This window comes from Canis lupus, chromosome 5 (genome assembly GCF_048164855.1).
Source record: "Canis lupus baileyi chromosome 5, mCanLup2.hap1, whole genome shotgun sequence".
In the NCBI taxonomy this organism is placed as follows: domain Eukaryota; kingdom Metazoa; phylum Chordata; class Mammalia; order Carnivora; family Canidae; genus Canis; species Canis lupus.
Genome location: NC_132842.1, coordinates 23525775 through 23540138, shown reverse-complemented (window position 1 = coordinate 23540138; position 14364 = coordinate 23525775). Strand labels below are relative to the sequence as shown.

Below are 14364 nucleotides of genomic sequence, written 5' to 3'. Positions count from 1 at the left end.
CTAATAATCTCTAAAACTTTGCTTACTCTGAGGAAGTATACAAACTTGAAATATTACTTTGACTTTAGAAAACAGCCTTGCTGATCACATGGGTTTTCACAGTAAATTTGGCCCAGAGATGCCAATTACTAGGCCTCTTTGCTTTCAAATGACAAGTATGTTTATAAGGGAAAGAAAAACCTTGCCCAATCATAGGCCAGGGGACGATTCCAAAATTATCTCCACAACCCACTTCCATGAGTACAGTCTATCAATAGCATGCTTTCGGGTAACCTGATGCTCAGTTTTCTCAGTTTATCCAGAAAAATTCCAGCCTTTAAGCAGCTTACAGGAAAGCACACATGAAAATTACTGATTTGTTATTTCAAATATAGTATAGTCTAGATAAGAAAGCAAGATTCTCGTCATTCACACAGTCTTTTTGCATTCAGCTACTGCACTTTAATATGCAATAGTTTATTTGCTAAAAATGCACCTGCAGAGCAGAGAGAAGAATCAGACCCATAATTCAAAGAAAAAAAAAAAAAGAGGAAAATGAAAAACTTGCTATGTCAGTCAAACTTTAAAATGCAGTACTTTACAAGCGTTTTTCTTCTCTACGGAGGCTACTGGGCTTGCCAATGATCTATTTCTAAAAGGTAGGATCGTCTAGGAAGAAAATAGAGGTTCCTTCTTAACAGCTATTCCCCTTTTTGTGGCTTGAGACCTAACAGGTCAAGGTCTACAAAACTTCTCACTTTTCAGATAAAGTAGTAAGTTGTCTGAGAGGTCATAAATAAGAAAGCAGCCTACATTCCTGAATGAATCAATAGACCCACCGGCCAGTCACATACGGAGAGATTTTTAAAAGTACAAATGACTGAGCAATCCACACACAGAGAGAAGGAAGAGCCAAATATTTTGAATTTGTAGAGACTATTTCAGGCCTCTTTCATTAAACAGTATCCAAACTAAAACAGGGGAAACAGATCTGAGCCGATCTTGGAAATAAATGTCTATACAACCACCTTCAGACCAGCGGAGAGCAGACTTTACTGAATCTACATCACAGTTAGCTCAGCTTAGCTTGAAAAGCCCTATTACTTGGAAATCACCCTCTAATTTTCATCAGCTCGCACGGGGCTTCTCCAGGTTCCTGCTCTCCCTCTACTCTGAGGCCAGTGCTAGATAGAAGCACAGAGGGAAAGGGGACAAATTCTGGGGTTTGGTTCTGACCTCAAGTTGATTCAAAGAAGATATTTAAACGAGGCGGTTCCAAAACTCGGTATCAGGACTTGTGACATGAGGATGGGGGGGGGGGGGGGTAGAAAGTCACCTGCCTGTAATTTAAGGTAACACAAAGCCATTTTAATAGCCCTATTTTAATGTCTGCTCTTATGTCAAGTTCTCATCATCTTTGACAAAGTCCAATCAGGAAAAGAGAGACCTGACAAGTAACTGAACACAGGACAGGGCGAGATTCAACTTTCCCCGGCCCTCCCTGTGAGAGACCCAAGCCCGAAGACGGCGAGCGGCATACACCTGTTAAATCGTCAGGAACCGGCTGGAATCTTTTTTTTTTTTTTTTTTTTTAATCGGGATACTTTTGTGACCGACAAGCGATCCCTTCCGATACACCTTCCCACCGCCCCTCCCCCCCCAACCCCCGGAACGTATCTATAGCGAAGATGCCAGAGGTCAACCGCTCTCGTCTGGGCTCCTACACCTTCACCTAATGAGCTGCTTTCTGGTGCTTGAAAGAACCACCACCTTTTTCTTTTTTTTTTTTTTTTTTGCTTTTGCTTCTGTTTTCGTGAGGGGGGTGTGTGCATGTGTGAGGAGGGCGGGGGGGAGGCCAGCCCCCAAGCCGGGGTCGGGATCCGAGCGTGCACGGCCTGCGGGGGAGAGGCAGCGCGCGCCCCCCGCCCCCACCGCACCCCCACCCCCGGCCGCGGAGTGGAATACCACAGAAGGCTCTCGGCTCCCCAAGTGTCATTGTTCGCTAATTTCCTGAGGTGCCCTCCGACTTGTTTACGCTGAATAACATCCTGCCTCCCCCCGCCCCCTGCACAACTTTCCCCGCCGCGCGGCGTGTGCGCCCCCCCGCGCCGCCCCCGCGCCGCCCCCGCGGGAGGGGACCCGGGGGTCCCGGAAGCGCCCCCGTCGCCCCCACACCGCGGCCCCCCCGCGGGGCGCGGGGCGCGGGGCGCGGGCCGCGGGGGTGTTTCCGCGGCGCCGAGTCCTCCCCGCGCGCCGCCCGCACGCCCCCCGCCCGGCCCGGCGGCCCGCCGCTTACCTCGGCTCACCAGTTTGAAGCTCTGCGATTTCCTGCTCCTCTTCCTCTCGGAGAACTCCATGGTGCTGGCGGGAGGCGGGAGGCGGGAGGCGGGAGGCGGGAGGCAGGGGCTGCGGCCGGGGGGCGGTGAGGCGGCTGAGGCGGCGGCGGCGGCGGCGGCGGCGGCGGCTGAGGCGGCTGAGGCGGCTGAGGCGGCGGCGGCGGCTCTTGTCACCCGGCAGCGGGAGCGCCAGGACCAAGGTCCGTGCCCTGGATCCGCAGGGGGAGGCGAGGGCGAGGGCAGAACCACCTCGAGCGCGCCCGGGGGCTGCGGCTCGCGGGGCCGGCGGCAGAAGTTGCCCCCGCCGCGCCGCCGCCGCCGCCGCCGCCGCCGCCGCCGCCCGGTCCCGTCAGCACGGCCCCCGGCCCCTTCGCTTGCCGGGTCCCCGGGCCGCCGCCGCCCGAGCCGAACTTTCCGCGGGGGAGCGAGTTGGGGGCGGGGAGGGCGCGGCGCGGCGGGCCGGGTGCTGCGGGCGGGCGGGCCGGCCTGGGCGCTGCTCCGGACGCGGCGGCGGCGGCGGCGGCGGCGGCGAGCGCGGCCCCGGGGACGCGGCGGGCGGGCCGAGGGCGGCGGCGGCGGGGTGCGAGCCGGGTCGGGGCGCTGACCGCCCCCGCGGGAGGAGGGGCGCCGGGGAGGAGGCGGCGCCGCCGGGACCCCGGGGCCACCTGCTGGCGGAGCGCGGCCGCCGCCATCCCCGGGGGCCCGGGCCGCCGCCACCCACCGGCCTGGCCGCGCGGCGCCCCGCGGAGGAGCCGGAGGCCGCGGCGCAGCGCCCTCGGCCGGGCCGGCCTCCCGGCGGGGACTGCGGGGGTCGGGCCGGGGGCCGCGGGCGGTGGGGGTGACCCGGGCGCCTCCGCCGCCGCTGCTGCCGCCGGGGGCGGGGGGGCGGCTCCCGACCCCGAGCTCGCCTGCCTCTCGCCGCCGCTCCCCGGGGCCGGGCTCAGGGAGGCGTCGTGCCGGGTGTCGGGGGACCCAGGCCAGCCCACTCCTTGCCTGGAGATCCGGGATGTCGGAGGGGCCGCGCTCAGCGGGCTTTACGCAAGTTTTTAGGAAACACACACAGGCACACACGCGCACACACGCACACAACTTACCCCTCTCCGCGCTCTGCCAGGAAACGGAGAGATTGGAGAATTTACTGGTGAGGAGAGTGAGCTTCGAGGCTTCTTTACCTCAATACAAAAGGGGTTGTCGAAAGATCTGGAGTTCTCTTCAAGGAGACAACTTGGAACGGGGGGCGGGGGGGCGGGGGGCGTGGAGAGGGTGGAAGGAGTGAGGGCCGCGACGTCAGTCAGTGGGTGCTCGGGGGCTCTGCTGCTGACTCTTGGGGAAGAAATGGCCCAGGCAGGTGCACGGGGGGACTCCGCCACTGGTGTGCGAGAGCCAAAATAATGGACAGCGACAGAATGCTTTTATTACTTTTATATGATATTCTGCTCTGGGGAGCTGGGAGCACGCCATGCCCGACTCGCAACATCTTCAGGGTGGGAAGGGAAGAGCATTTTTACGCAGCCTGGGAATGGCAGCGCAGGACTGTAATCTGATAGGTTTCAAAGTACCTCACCGAACCCCACCGTCCCTAGACCTAAATACAAAGAGAGTAAAAGAGGTGGGACAACCCATTCCACACGGTGGCAAACTCGGGTTGGCCCCAGAAGAGTAGCCAGGAAGGAGGGAGAGGGGTATGTTGATAAATGGGATGCATTTCACCCTGGATCTCACTCAGAGGAGGAGACAGCCCCTCTCTCTAATGGGGGGTACACAGAACAGGACAACTCTGGGGAAGAGGGAAGTTGGAAGCAGCTAGGGTACACACACCCAGGAAACAAAAGCAAGGAACAAGCAAGTAATCCAATCACTGAAGCAGGGCCTGGCATATATATATATATATATATATATATATATATATATATATATACACACACACACACACACACATACTGAGGTCTTAGGTGGTGTGCGGCGAATGAGGAAGCTGGCCCTACCTGGCCAGGTGCAAGGACAAATGTCCATTCACTTTACTTAAGCAAATCCTTAACCAAAAGATTCTTAACTTTTTTTGGTCATTGCCTCCTTGGAGATTATGTTCAAAGTTCAGGGTCCTTTTCCCCGAAAATATGTGAAGGACAAACAAAATTTTGTATGGTTTTGTTTTTGTTTTTTGTTTTGTTTTGTTTTGTTTTGTTTGGAGTAACTTAGACCCTTTGGAGCTCTAAAAGGTGGCAAAAAAAAAAAAGATTAAAGTGATAAAAAGGGATTGAATCTTCTGTTACTACTACTATTAAATCTACTCTATTGGCCCCTCTTTCTCTTTCTTTCTTTAAAACCAAGCAGTAAACATCTGATGATGTTTTGAAGTTTCTAAAGAAACAAGCATACTATTTCGTTCCCTAGGCTGGGACCCTTTCTTCTTTGGGATGTCTATTTAAATGTTGTTCCAAAAGCCACAGGGTTGTGTACTATACTGGTTGAGCATTTAGGATCGTTCCTGCCTTGGAGCATAAAATGAGATTTTATTATGCCTAAACTATGGTGAAATCATTGAAAGTGCCACACCAGTAAGCAAATCCCTAGGGGAGAGATGAACAACTTTGCATTTTCAGTTAGGATAGAAATATGAATTCTATGTGCTGAAGAAAATATTTTTTATATAATTAAGAATGAAATATTTTGAAGTAACAATGTTTTTAAATAATATTCATCTTCCTTGATCCTTTTTTTCTGGCTCAACAAAGATGATCCACGAGTGAGTTGGTCTACAGAAGCTGTAGGTCAGACCTGTCCTATTAACACATAGAGAAAGTCAACAAATATTTATTTTTAAATTCTTCACATTGTGCAAATCATCATGTCTTTATTTATTTATTTTTATCATCATGTCTTTATATAACAAAATGTACCTATTCATAAATAGCCTTAAGTGAAGATTATCATGTTTAATAAAAGAGAGATTGCTTTAAGCAGTAGATCTCTGTGTTAGTTACTTGAGCTGCCGTAACTAAATACAGTAAAGTAGACTGGGTGGTTTAAATAATCAAAATTTATTTTCTCACAGTTGTGAATTCAAAAAATCCCAGATGAAGGTCTGGCAGGGTCAGTTCTCTTTCTGGCTTGTAGATGGCTGCCTTCTCACAGTGTCCTCACATCAGGGAGAGAAAGAGTTTTGATCTTTTCTTCTTATGAGGACACTAATCCCATCAATCAGCACCCCATCCTCATGACCTCATCTAAACCTAATTACCTCCCAAATCCCCCACCTCCACATATCATACTGGGGGCTAGGGCTTGAACATATGAATTTGGGAGAACAACAATTCAATTCATAGCAGTATCATTTTTGGTTAATTGAATGTAGCTTTTGTGTTGGGGCATCCTGGAAAGTCATGTTGGAGATCTATTAAGTTCATTTCTCTGCCTCAACAGTACAAAGCCCTGAAAAGTTTTAGAACTACAGGTTTACATATTATTAAAGCTCAGGGAAAACCAGTTAAATATTCTGTGACTTCGTGGGGGCCAAACATCATATGACCACTCTAAAACTCCGTTGATTGTAAAGATTCAATGTAGATTTTAATTGTTAACAAAGACAGGTAATTTGGCCAGAAAACATTTAAGCAGTCTTCACCCTAATTCTTAAAACTCTTTTGAAAACTCTGAGAAAAATAGCATTATAAAAAGGTCTATCTTTATTTAGATCCCTGCTGTCTAGTAGAAATACAATGCAAGCCATATGTAAAATTTATTTATTTAGTTAGTTAGTTAAAGATTTTATTTATTCATGGGAGAGACAGAGGGAGAGAGAGGCAGAGACACAGGCAGAGGGAGAAGCAGGCTCCATGCAGGGAGCCTGACGTGGGACTCGATCCCGGGACTCCAGGATCAGGCCCTGGGCTGGAGGCAGTGCTAAACTGCTGAGCCACCCAGCTGCCCAAAATTTAAAGTTTTCTATTAGCACATTTAGAAAACCTAAAAATAAACAGATTAAATTCATTGTAGTATACCTTATCTAGGCATACTTAGGTATATATTAGGTATATTTAGTTATTTAACCCAGTGTATTAAAAATATTATCATTTTGACATATAATCAATATAAAATATTGAGATATTTTGCATTCTTTTTTTGTATGAAATTTTGAAAATTGTGTGTGTGTTACACTTAGAGGGCAGATCAGTTCAGATTAGCCAAATTTCAAGTGTTCAGTAGCCACGTGTGGCTGGTGCTACCACATTGGACCGGTCTGATTTAGAGGAACTGTACGATTTGAACCATGTTGTTATATGAGTTGTTAGAGCTGGTTGCAATCTTGTTTGTTTGTTTTTAATATTTTATTTATTTACTCATGAGAGAGACAGAGAGAGAGAGAGGCAGCGACACAGGCAGAGGGAGAAGCAGGCTCCAGGCAGGTGCCAAACCGCTGAGCCACCCAGGGATCCCCAATCTTGTTTGTTTTATTAATAACTCAAAAAAGGGGGTAAGCAGGATTGTATTATTGGGCTTGAAATTTAATAAATCTTTGGTGGTAGTCTCTGGAATTGAGTATCCTGTTCTAGGCAGATTCTGGAATCTTTCAGGAAGATTTAACATTAGGAGAAACAACATTTTGATTTAATGACAATTGCCCATCAGAGGGGTCCTGGAAAGAATGGGCAGCTCTACTTTAGGACCAATTATCAATTTATCGATTTGTTGCTGGCCTAACTCAGAGTTCCTCTTTGTTTACTTTATGGGTTTTAGTTACTGTATTTTAAAAGAACGGAAGAAGAATTTCTAAGATATTACTTAAGTGAAAATGATATATTTGGAATGCTCTACAAATATTACCTTCTATCGACAGAGGACTTCTCTTATTAGAGTACAAAGATATTTATATTTATATATTATCTGATTCTCTTAATTGCTATATGAAGTTGATAGATACTATTACTCCTATCTGGCAAATGAGGAAAACCCTAAAACTATTTTTTAGTGAAACTTGGGAATGGTATACTGTTTTTCTATCTTAAACGTGATGCATTATCCTTGCTACATTTCTGTCCTTTCTTTAAAATAAATAAATACCTATTTATTTAAAGATTTATTTTTATTTATTTATGATAGAGAGAGAGAGAGAGAGAGAGGCAGAGACACAGGCAGAGGGAGAAACAGGCTCCATGCTGGGAGCCCGACGCGGGACTCGATCCTGGGACTCCAGGATGATGCCCTGGGCCAAAGGCAGGCACGAAACCGCTGAGCCACCCAGGGATCCCCTGAAATAAATAGGGGCACCTGGGTGGCTCAGTGGTTGAGCGTCTGCCTTTGGCTCAGGTCGTGATCCTGGGGTCCTGGGTTGGAGTCCTGCCTCTGGCTCCCTATAGGGAGCCTGCTTCTCCCTCTGGGTATGTCTCTGCCTCTCTCTCTGAGTCTCTTATGAATTAATAAATAAAATCTTTAAAAAATAAAATAAATATTTAATGTTCTTTTTTATTAAGACCCAACATATAGGACATCCCTAGGTGGCTCAGCGGTTTGGCGCCTGCCTTTGGCCCAGGGTGCGATCCTGGAGTCCCGGGATCGAGTCCCGCGTCAGGGTCCTGGCATGGAGCCCGCTTCTCCCTCTGCCTGTATCTCTCCCTTTCTCTCTTTCTATGTCTATCGTGACTAAATAAATAAAATCTTTAAAGAAAAAAAAAAGATCCAACATATATGATAAAGACTATAAATCTTAGGTATATACTTGCAGTCTATTTCTTTTACTTAGGTATCATCCATGTATACTCCTTCCCCCTAGATTAAGATATAGAACATTTCTGGCCCGCCAGCAGGCTCCCCTGTGGTCCCTCCACCCAGATAACCCCCAAGGGAAACCACAGTTCTAACTTCTATGACCTTACCTCAATATGTGCCTGCTCTTGAACTTTATATGAATGGAATCATAGTGTATGCTGTTTTGTGTCAGACTTCTTTTGGCCAGCGTTCTATATGTGAGATTCATTCATGTTGGGTATAGTGGCAGTTCACTCTTTTCCACAGTTTTTCATACATTCTATTGATGATGGATATTCTTGTACATTTTCTTTTTCTTAATTGAAGTATATTAATGTACTGTGACATTAGTTTTAGGCATATGGTATAATGATTTAACAGTTCTATATATTACTCAGAGCTCATCCAGATAAGTGTGCCCTCATCCTTTTCATTTGTTTCACCCATTCCACCACCCTCACCTCTCCTCTGGCAACCACCAGTTTGTTCTCTGTTTTTAAGAGTCTGTTCTTTTGTCTTTTATTTTTCTGATTGTTTGGTTTTTTAAAGTTCACATATGAATGAAATTGTGCAATACTTATCTGACCGACTTATTTCACTTAGCATTATATCCTCTAGATCCATGCATGCTGTTGTACATGGCAAGGTATCTCTTTTTTATAGCTGGGTAATATTCCACGGTATGTTTGTACAACATCTTTATCGTTTCATCTATGGATAGACATTTGGGTTGCTTCCATATCTTGGCTATTGTAAGTAATGTGGCAATAAACATTGGAGTGCACATGTCTTTTCAAATTAGAATTTTCATTTTCTTTGGATGAGTACATGGTAGTGGAATTATTGAATCATATGTTAATTCTCTTTTCAATTTTTTGAGCAACCTCCGTACAGTTTTCCATACCGCGCTAATTTGCATTTACACCAACAGTTCACAAGGGTTCCTTTTTTATACATCCTCACCAACACTTGTTGTTTCTCTGTTTTTTTATTTCAGCCTTCCTGACAAGTGCGCGGATATCTCATTGTGGTTTCGATTCGTATTTCCCTGATGATGAATGATGATGAACATCTATTCATGTGTCTGTTGGCCATCTGGATGTCTTCTTTGCAAAAATGTTAAGTTCCTTTGCCCATTTTTAAATTAGATTATTATTATTATTATTTTTTTTTTGGTGCTGAGTTTAAAAATTCCTTATGTATTCTGAGTATTAACCCCTTACTGGATATATCACTTGCAGATATTTTCTTCTGTTCAGGAGGTTGCCTTTGCCCTTTGTAGGTGATTTCCTTTGCTGTGTAAAAGCTTTTTATTTTGGTATAGTACCAATAGTTTAATTTTATTTTTGTTTTCCTTGCCTGAGGAGATATATCTAGAAAAATGTTGCTAAGCCAATGCCAGAAAGATTACTGCTTATGTTTTTTTCTAGGTTTATGGTCTCAGGTCTCACATTTAGATCTTTAATCCATGTAGAGTTTAGTGTGTGTGTGTGTGTGTGTGTGTGTGTGTGTGGAAGTGGTCCAGTTTCATTCTTTTGTATGTAGCTGTCCAGTTTTCCCAGCACAATCTGTTGAAGAAACTGTCTTTTACTTAGTCTATATTGTTGCTTCCTTTGTCATAGATTAATTGGCCATGTAATGGTGGGTTTATTTTTGGGCTTTTTTAATCTGTTCTGTTGATCTATGTGTCTATTTTTAGGCTAGTACCATACTCTTCCTATTATTGTAGCTTTGTAGTAGATCTTGAAGTCTGGGATTGTAATCTTTCCAGTTTTGCCCTTCTTAAAATTGGCTTAGGCTATTTGAAATCTTTTGTGGTTCTCTGCAAGTTTTAGTATTATCTGTTCTAGATCTGTGAAAAATGCTATTTGTATTTTGATAGGGATTGCACTGAATCTGTAGATTGCTTTGGGTAATATGGACTTTTTAACAATATTAATTCTTCCAATCCATGAGCATGGAATATCTTTGGATTTATTTGTGTTGTCTTTAGTTTCTTTCATCAGTGTTCTGTAGTTTTCAGAGTACAGGTCTTCCCCCTCCTTGGTTAAGTTTATTCCTAGGTATTTTTTTCCTTTTGATGTAATTGTAAATGGAATTATTTTCTTAATTTATCTTTCTGCTACTGTATTATTAGTGAATAGAAACACAACGTATTTTTGTATATTGGTTTTGTATCCTGCAACTTTACAGAATTCTTAATGAATTATGTAAGTTCCGTAACTATTTCTAATAGTTTTTTGTGGGTTGCTCAGGGTTTTATATTATCATGTCATCTGCAAACAGTGACAATTTAACTTCTTCCTTATCAATTCAGATGCCTTTTTATTTCTTTTTCCTGTCTGATTGCTGTGGTTAGGACTCCCAGGACTATGTTGAATAAAAGTGAAGGGAATGGACATTCTTGTCTTGTTCTTGATCTTAAAGGAAAAGCTTTCAGCTGTTAACATTGCATATGATTTTAGCTGTGGATTTTCCACATATGGCCTTTATTACGTTGAGGTAGGTTCCCTTGAAACCCACCTTTTAGAGAGTTTTTATCGTAAATGGATGTTGAAATTTGTCAAATGTTTTTTCCACATCTATTATGATGATCATATGATTTTTATCCTTCATTTTCTTAATGTGGTATGTCACGTTGATTGACTTGCAGATATTGAACCATCCCCAGGATAAATTCCACTCAAACATGGTGAATGATCCTTTTATTGTACTGTTGAATGTGGCTTGCTAATACTTTTTGTGGATTTTCGCATCTATGTTCATCAGGGATATTGATCTATAGTTTTCTTTTCTTTTTCTTTTTTTGTAATGTCTTTGTCTGGGTTTTGGTATCAGGGTAATACAGGCCTTGTAGAATGTATTTGGACTTTCTTCCTCCTCCTTTTTTTTGGAATAGTTTGAAAAGAATAGATATTAACTCTTCTTTATTTGTTTATTTTTAGAAGATTTTATTTATTCACGAGAGACACAGAGAGAGAGGCAGAGACGTAGGCAGAGGGAGAAGCAGGCTCCCTGCATGGAGCCTGATGAGGGACTTGATTCCAGGACTGTGGGCTCATGCCCTGAGCTAAAGGCAGATGCTCAATCGCTGAGCCACCCAGCAGCCTCAGAAGGTTTTATTTTCTGTAACTTGTGTTTTCATTCTCAATATTCTTAACATCCTTCATTTAATTTACTTCTTTTTAGAGAGAGCGAGCATGCACATATACGCAGGGTAAGGGAGGGACAGAGAGAATCTCAAGCAGCCTCTATGCTCAGGACAAGTCCATCACAGGGCCTGGTCCCACGCCTTTGAGATCCTGACCTGAGCCAAAATCAAGAGTTAGATGCTTAACTGACTGAGCCACCCCAGTGCCTAGCATCTTTCATTTGAAAGAAATTAATTTTATGGAACTACTTATGTCATGCTTAGAAATTATTTTCTTTCTTTCTTTTTTTTTTTTTTTAGAAATTATTTTCTATGTGTATAAACTTTTCTTTGAAACTTGAATTTGTCAGTGTATCAATTTACTGAGGCTGTTGTAAGACATTACCACAAACTTGACGACTTAATAGAAATGTGGTCTCTCACAGTTCTGGAGGCCAGAAGTTGGAAATTAGTATGCTGGGCTGTTGTCAAGGTGTCAGCAGGGCTGTGTTCCCTACAGAGGCTCTAGATGAGAATCTTCCTTTTCTCTTTCTGTATCTTTTTCTCTTCCAGCTTCTGGAGGCTACTTGTATTCCTTGGCTTGTAGCCACACATTCCCATCTTTGCCTCTGTCTTCACATCTTTTCCTCTGTGTGTGAAGTCTCTCTCTGCCTCTGTCTTCTGAGGACTCTTATGATGGCATTTAGGGGTCACCCTGATTATCCAGGATAACTCCCTCTCTCCCTGTAATTTAATCACATCTGTGAAGTTCCCTTTATAAGGGTTATAGTCAGGCTTCAAGGATTAGGACATGGATCTTTTGGAGATCCACTATTCACAATCTCACAGTCCACTTGACTCCAGAGTAACTAAATCTCAAGGCAAGATAGTGATATTGTAAATAAAATTCTGGTTGGGAGTTGGAAGACTCGAGTCTAACTCTTTGTGTAAAATTTCAGTATCTGTGGGCCTCAGTTTATCTATGGGAATAATAACATATGCCTTATCAACTCTACAGGGTTGTTTGGTGGTGAAATTCTGCATATAAAAGGGATTTGAAATATTAAGATTTAGGGTTGTATAGTATTAAGCCATGTCATACCTGAGGAGATGCAATTCAGCACTTCACTCCCGTATTGCAGTTTTCATCTCTGCAGCCTCAGAGGTTCCAGGCTGTTGGGGGAGTTATCCTGGATTCTATCCCAAACATTGGAGACAGTGTAGCATCATGGTTTGGAGTGTCCCTCTGGTATCAGACATTTTGGGTTTGAAGTCCAGCTTGATTGCTTCTTAGTGGTACAGTCTTGGACTGTTTGGGGTCTGAAATTATAGAGTACCCTTCAAATACTATATCCAGGGACAATTATAAAGAATTGTTAACTAGGAGAAGGAGGCTACCTACTTACAGAGTAAAAGGTGGGTGCCAACCACTACCTCCTGGCTGAGCAGACGGGATAAATAAAGGAATTAAGGGGAGTCAGTCTTCTTGATAGAAGCTGTGGGTACCTCGGGAACATGCAGCCTGCTGGTGGGAAAAGACTTTCCGGAAGGTAGAGCCAGCGCTGTGCTGCAGAAGCACAGTGTGGCCAAGGTGGAGCTGGGACTCCTCCAAGCTGCCTTCTGGTTTCTCACACTGAAGAACAAACATCGAGGTCTAGGGCCTGTAAGGGAGGGTCTTCCTGGGGCTGCAGCCTTGCAGTGTCCCTCTGGTGCCCTCTGTTGATACAATATTTGGCCAGTCCCAGCTCACAAACCCAGGCAAAGGAGGGTGAGTTTGGAGCTGAGAAACGAAACATTGATAACTGGCAGTTACTTATTCTCTGAGGCTTTATGATCTTCGTCTGGAAGCTGGGGATAAAAATCGTGCCCCCAAGTAGAACGATTATAAAAAGTCAATGAATTAATGTGCATAAGTGTTTAGAGCAGTGGCCAGCACAGCCTAGGTCAGCCATTCCAGCTGGATGTCATTTATGCCTCATTCCAGGTCTGTGTCCTGAACTGATACGGAGAGAAAAATACGACACTGCCTCTGCCCTCAGGGAGCCTCATCTTTAGCACCTTTAATTAGATGGTCAGATTTAAGATACTTCCTAGTTTATACTATAAGGAATAATACTATTTTGAAGCCTACCTTCAAGAATTTAAAAAACTTCTTGTAGTAGAACAATTTTTTTTTCTTTTTGGATCTAGTTCTTTTTAGCAAAGACATATGCATGCTATTTTTCTGTCTCTGTAAATGGAGAAATCGGTGCCAAATAAGTGATTTCCTTTAACCAACACTTGACTGCCTGCTGTGGGTCAGGCCATATTCTAGGCACCAGGCATACAGAAGTAAACAAGACAAAACACAAAATTTCTGTCCTCACGGAGCTTAGATTCTAGGTCAGGGCTGGAAGAGACAGGCAATCAGCAAAATTAAAACGTAAACGTGGTACGTACTATGGTGAAAATTGAAACTGGGAACAAGGGTAATAAACTTGACTCATCTCAAGACTCACTACTTAAAAGGAATTGTGAGCATATGTGTTTTGGTGCTAGATCCCTGTCCATTCCGCAATGCTGCATCGGTCGTGGAAACCAGAAACCCCAGGATCCCCAGAGAGCCTGTGCTGGAAAAGTGTTCCTTTTCGCACAGAGGAATTTTGGTTAAATATGAGTTAGGTTCTTTTTTTTTTATTTTTAATCTTCTCTTCATACTATAAACATGTGCGCTTCTTCAGTCAATTCAGATTCATTGTACCAAATTTCACATATACTTTGTGGGCAATAAAATCTCCCTTAATTCTCTCTTGGCTGCCAGATTGTTGGTGGTGATGTCTGGTGAATTGCTAAGCCTAATCTTATTCACCTGTATGTCTGAATGGCAACATCTCCTTAAATCCGAGTAGGACCTCTGTGTTAAATTCTTTAAAAAAAAAAGATTCTTTCTCTTTTAAATATTCATGGAAATGGCTGATCTCCAACCTATGAAATGAAAGTAGAAGTTTTAGACTAATCTCTTCCATTTAATTCCCCCACTGCAGAGACTTTAGAAACAGGTCTGAAAATTATAGGAACCACAAATTTAAAAAGTGTTAGTTTGATATGTCTGAAATTAATGCTTTAATTTATTCACCACAGAATGTCTTCACACATCGCTGTTTTGTGTAATTTATACCATATACTGTCTACTCA

The 14364-nt window shown here is 44.0% G+C and overlaps 1 protein-coding gene and 1 long non-coding RNA gene across 23 annotated transcripts in view; one reads left to right on the top strand and one right to left on the bottom strand.

Annotated features, from left to right (window-relative positions):
• Positions 1–3540, bottom strand: part of BEND7 (BEN domain containing 7) — an 81252-nt gene extending 77712 nt beyond the window's left edge. For 4 of the 21 annotated variants that reach the window (XM_072825767.1, XM_072825762.1, XM_072825768.1 and 1 more), the window contains exon 1: positions 1712–1771. Coding sequence is in view for 6 of the 21 variants with exons in the window: in XM_072825756.1 (XP_072681857.1) it covers positions 2276–2336 (61 nt within the window). In the remaining 15 variants the exon portion in view is untranslated. Of the gene's footprint in view, positions 1–1711; positions 1790–2275; positions 2584–3409 lie in introns of those variants that run through there. The other 17 variants (XM_072825771.1, XM_072825764.1, XM_072825765.1 and 14 more) reach the window with 11 other exon arrangements.
• Positions 2393–14364, top strand: part of LOC140633355 (uncharacterized) — a 49238-nt gene continuing 37266 nt past the window's right edge. For both annotated transcript variants that reach the window (XR_012030969.1, XR_012030970.1), the window contains exons 1-2: positions 2393–2515; positions 9058–9178. This is a non-coding gene — a long non-coding RNA (uncharacterized lncRNA). The remainder of the gene's footprint in view (positions 2516–9057; positions 9179–14364) is intronic.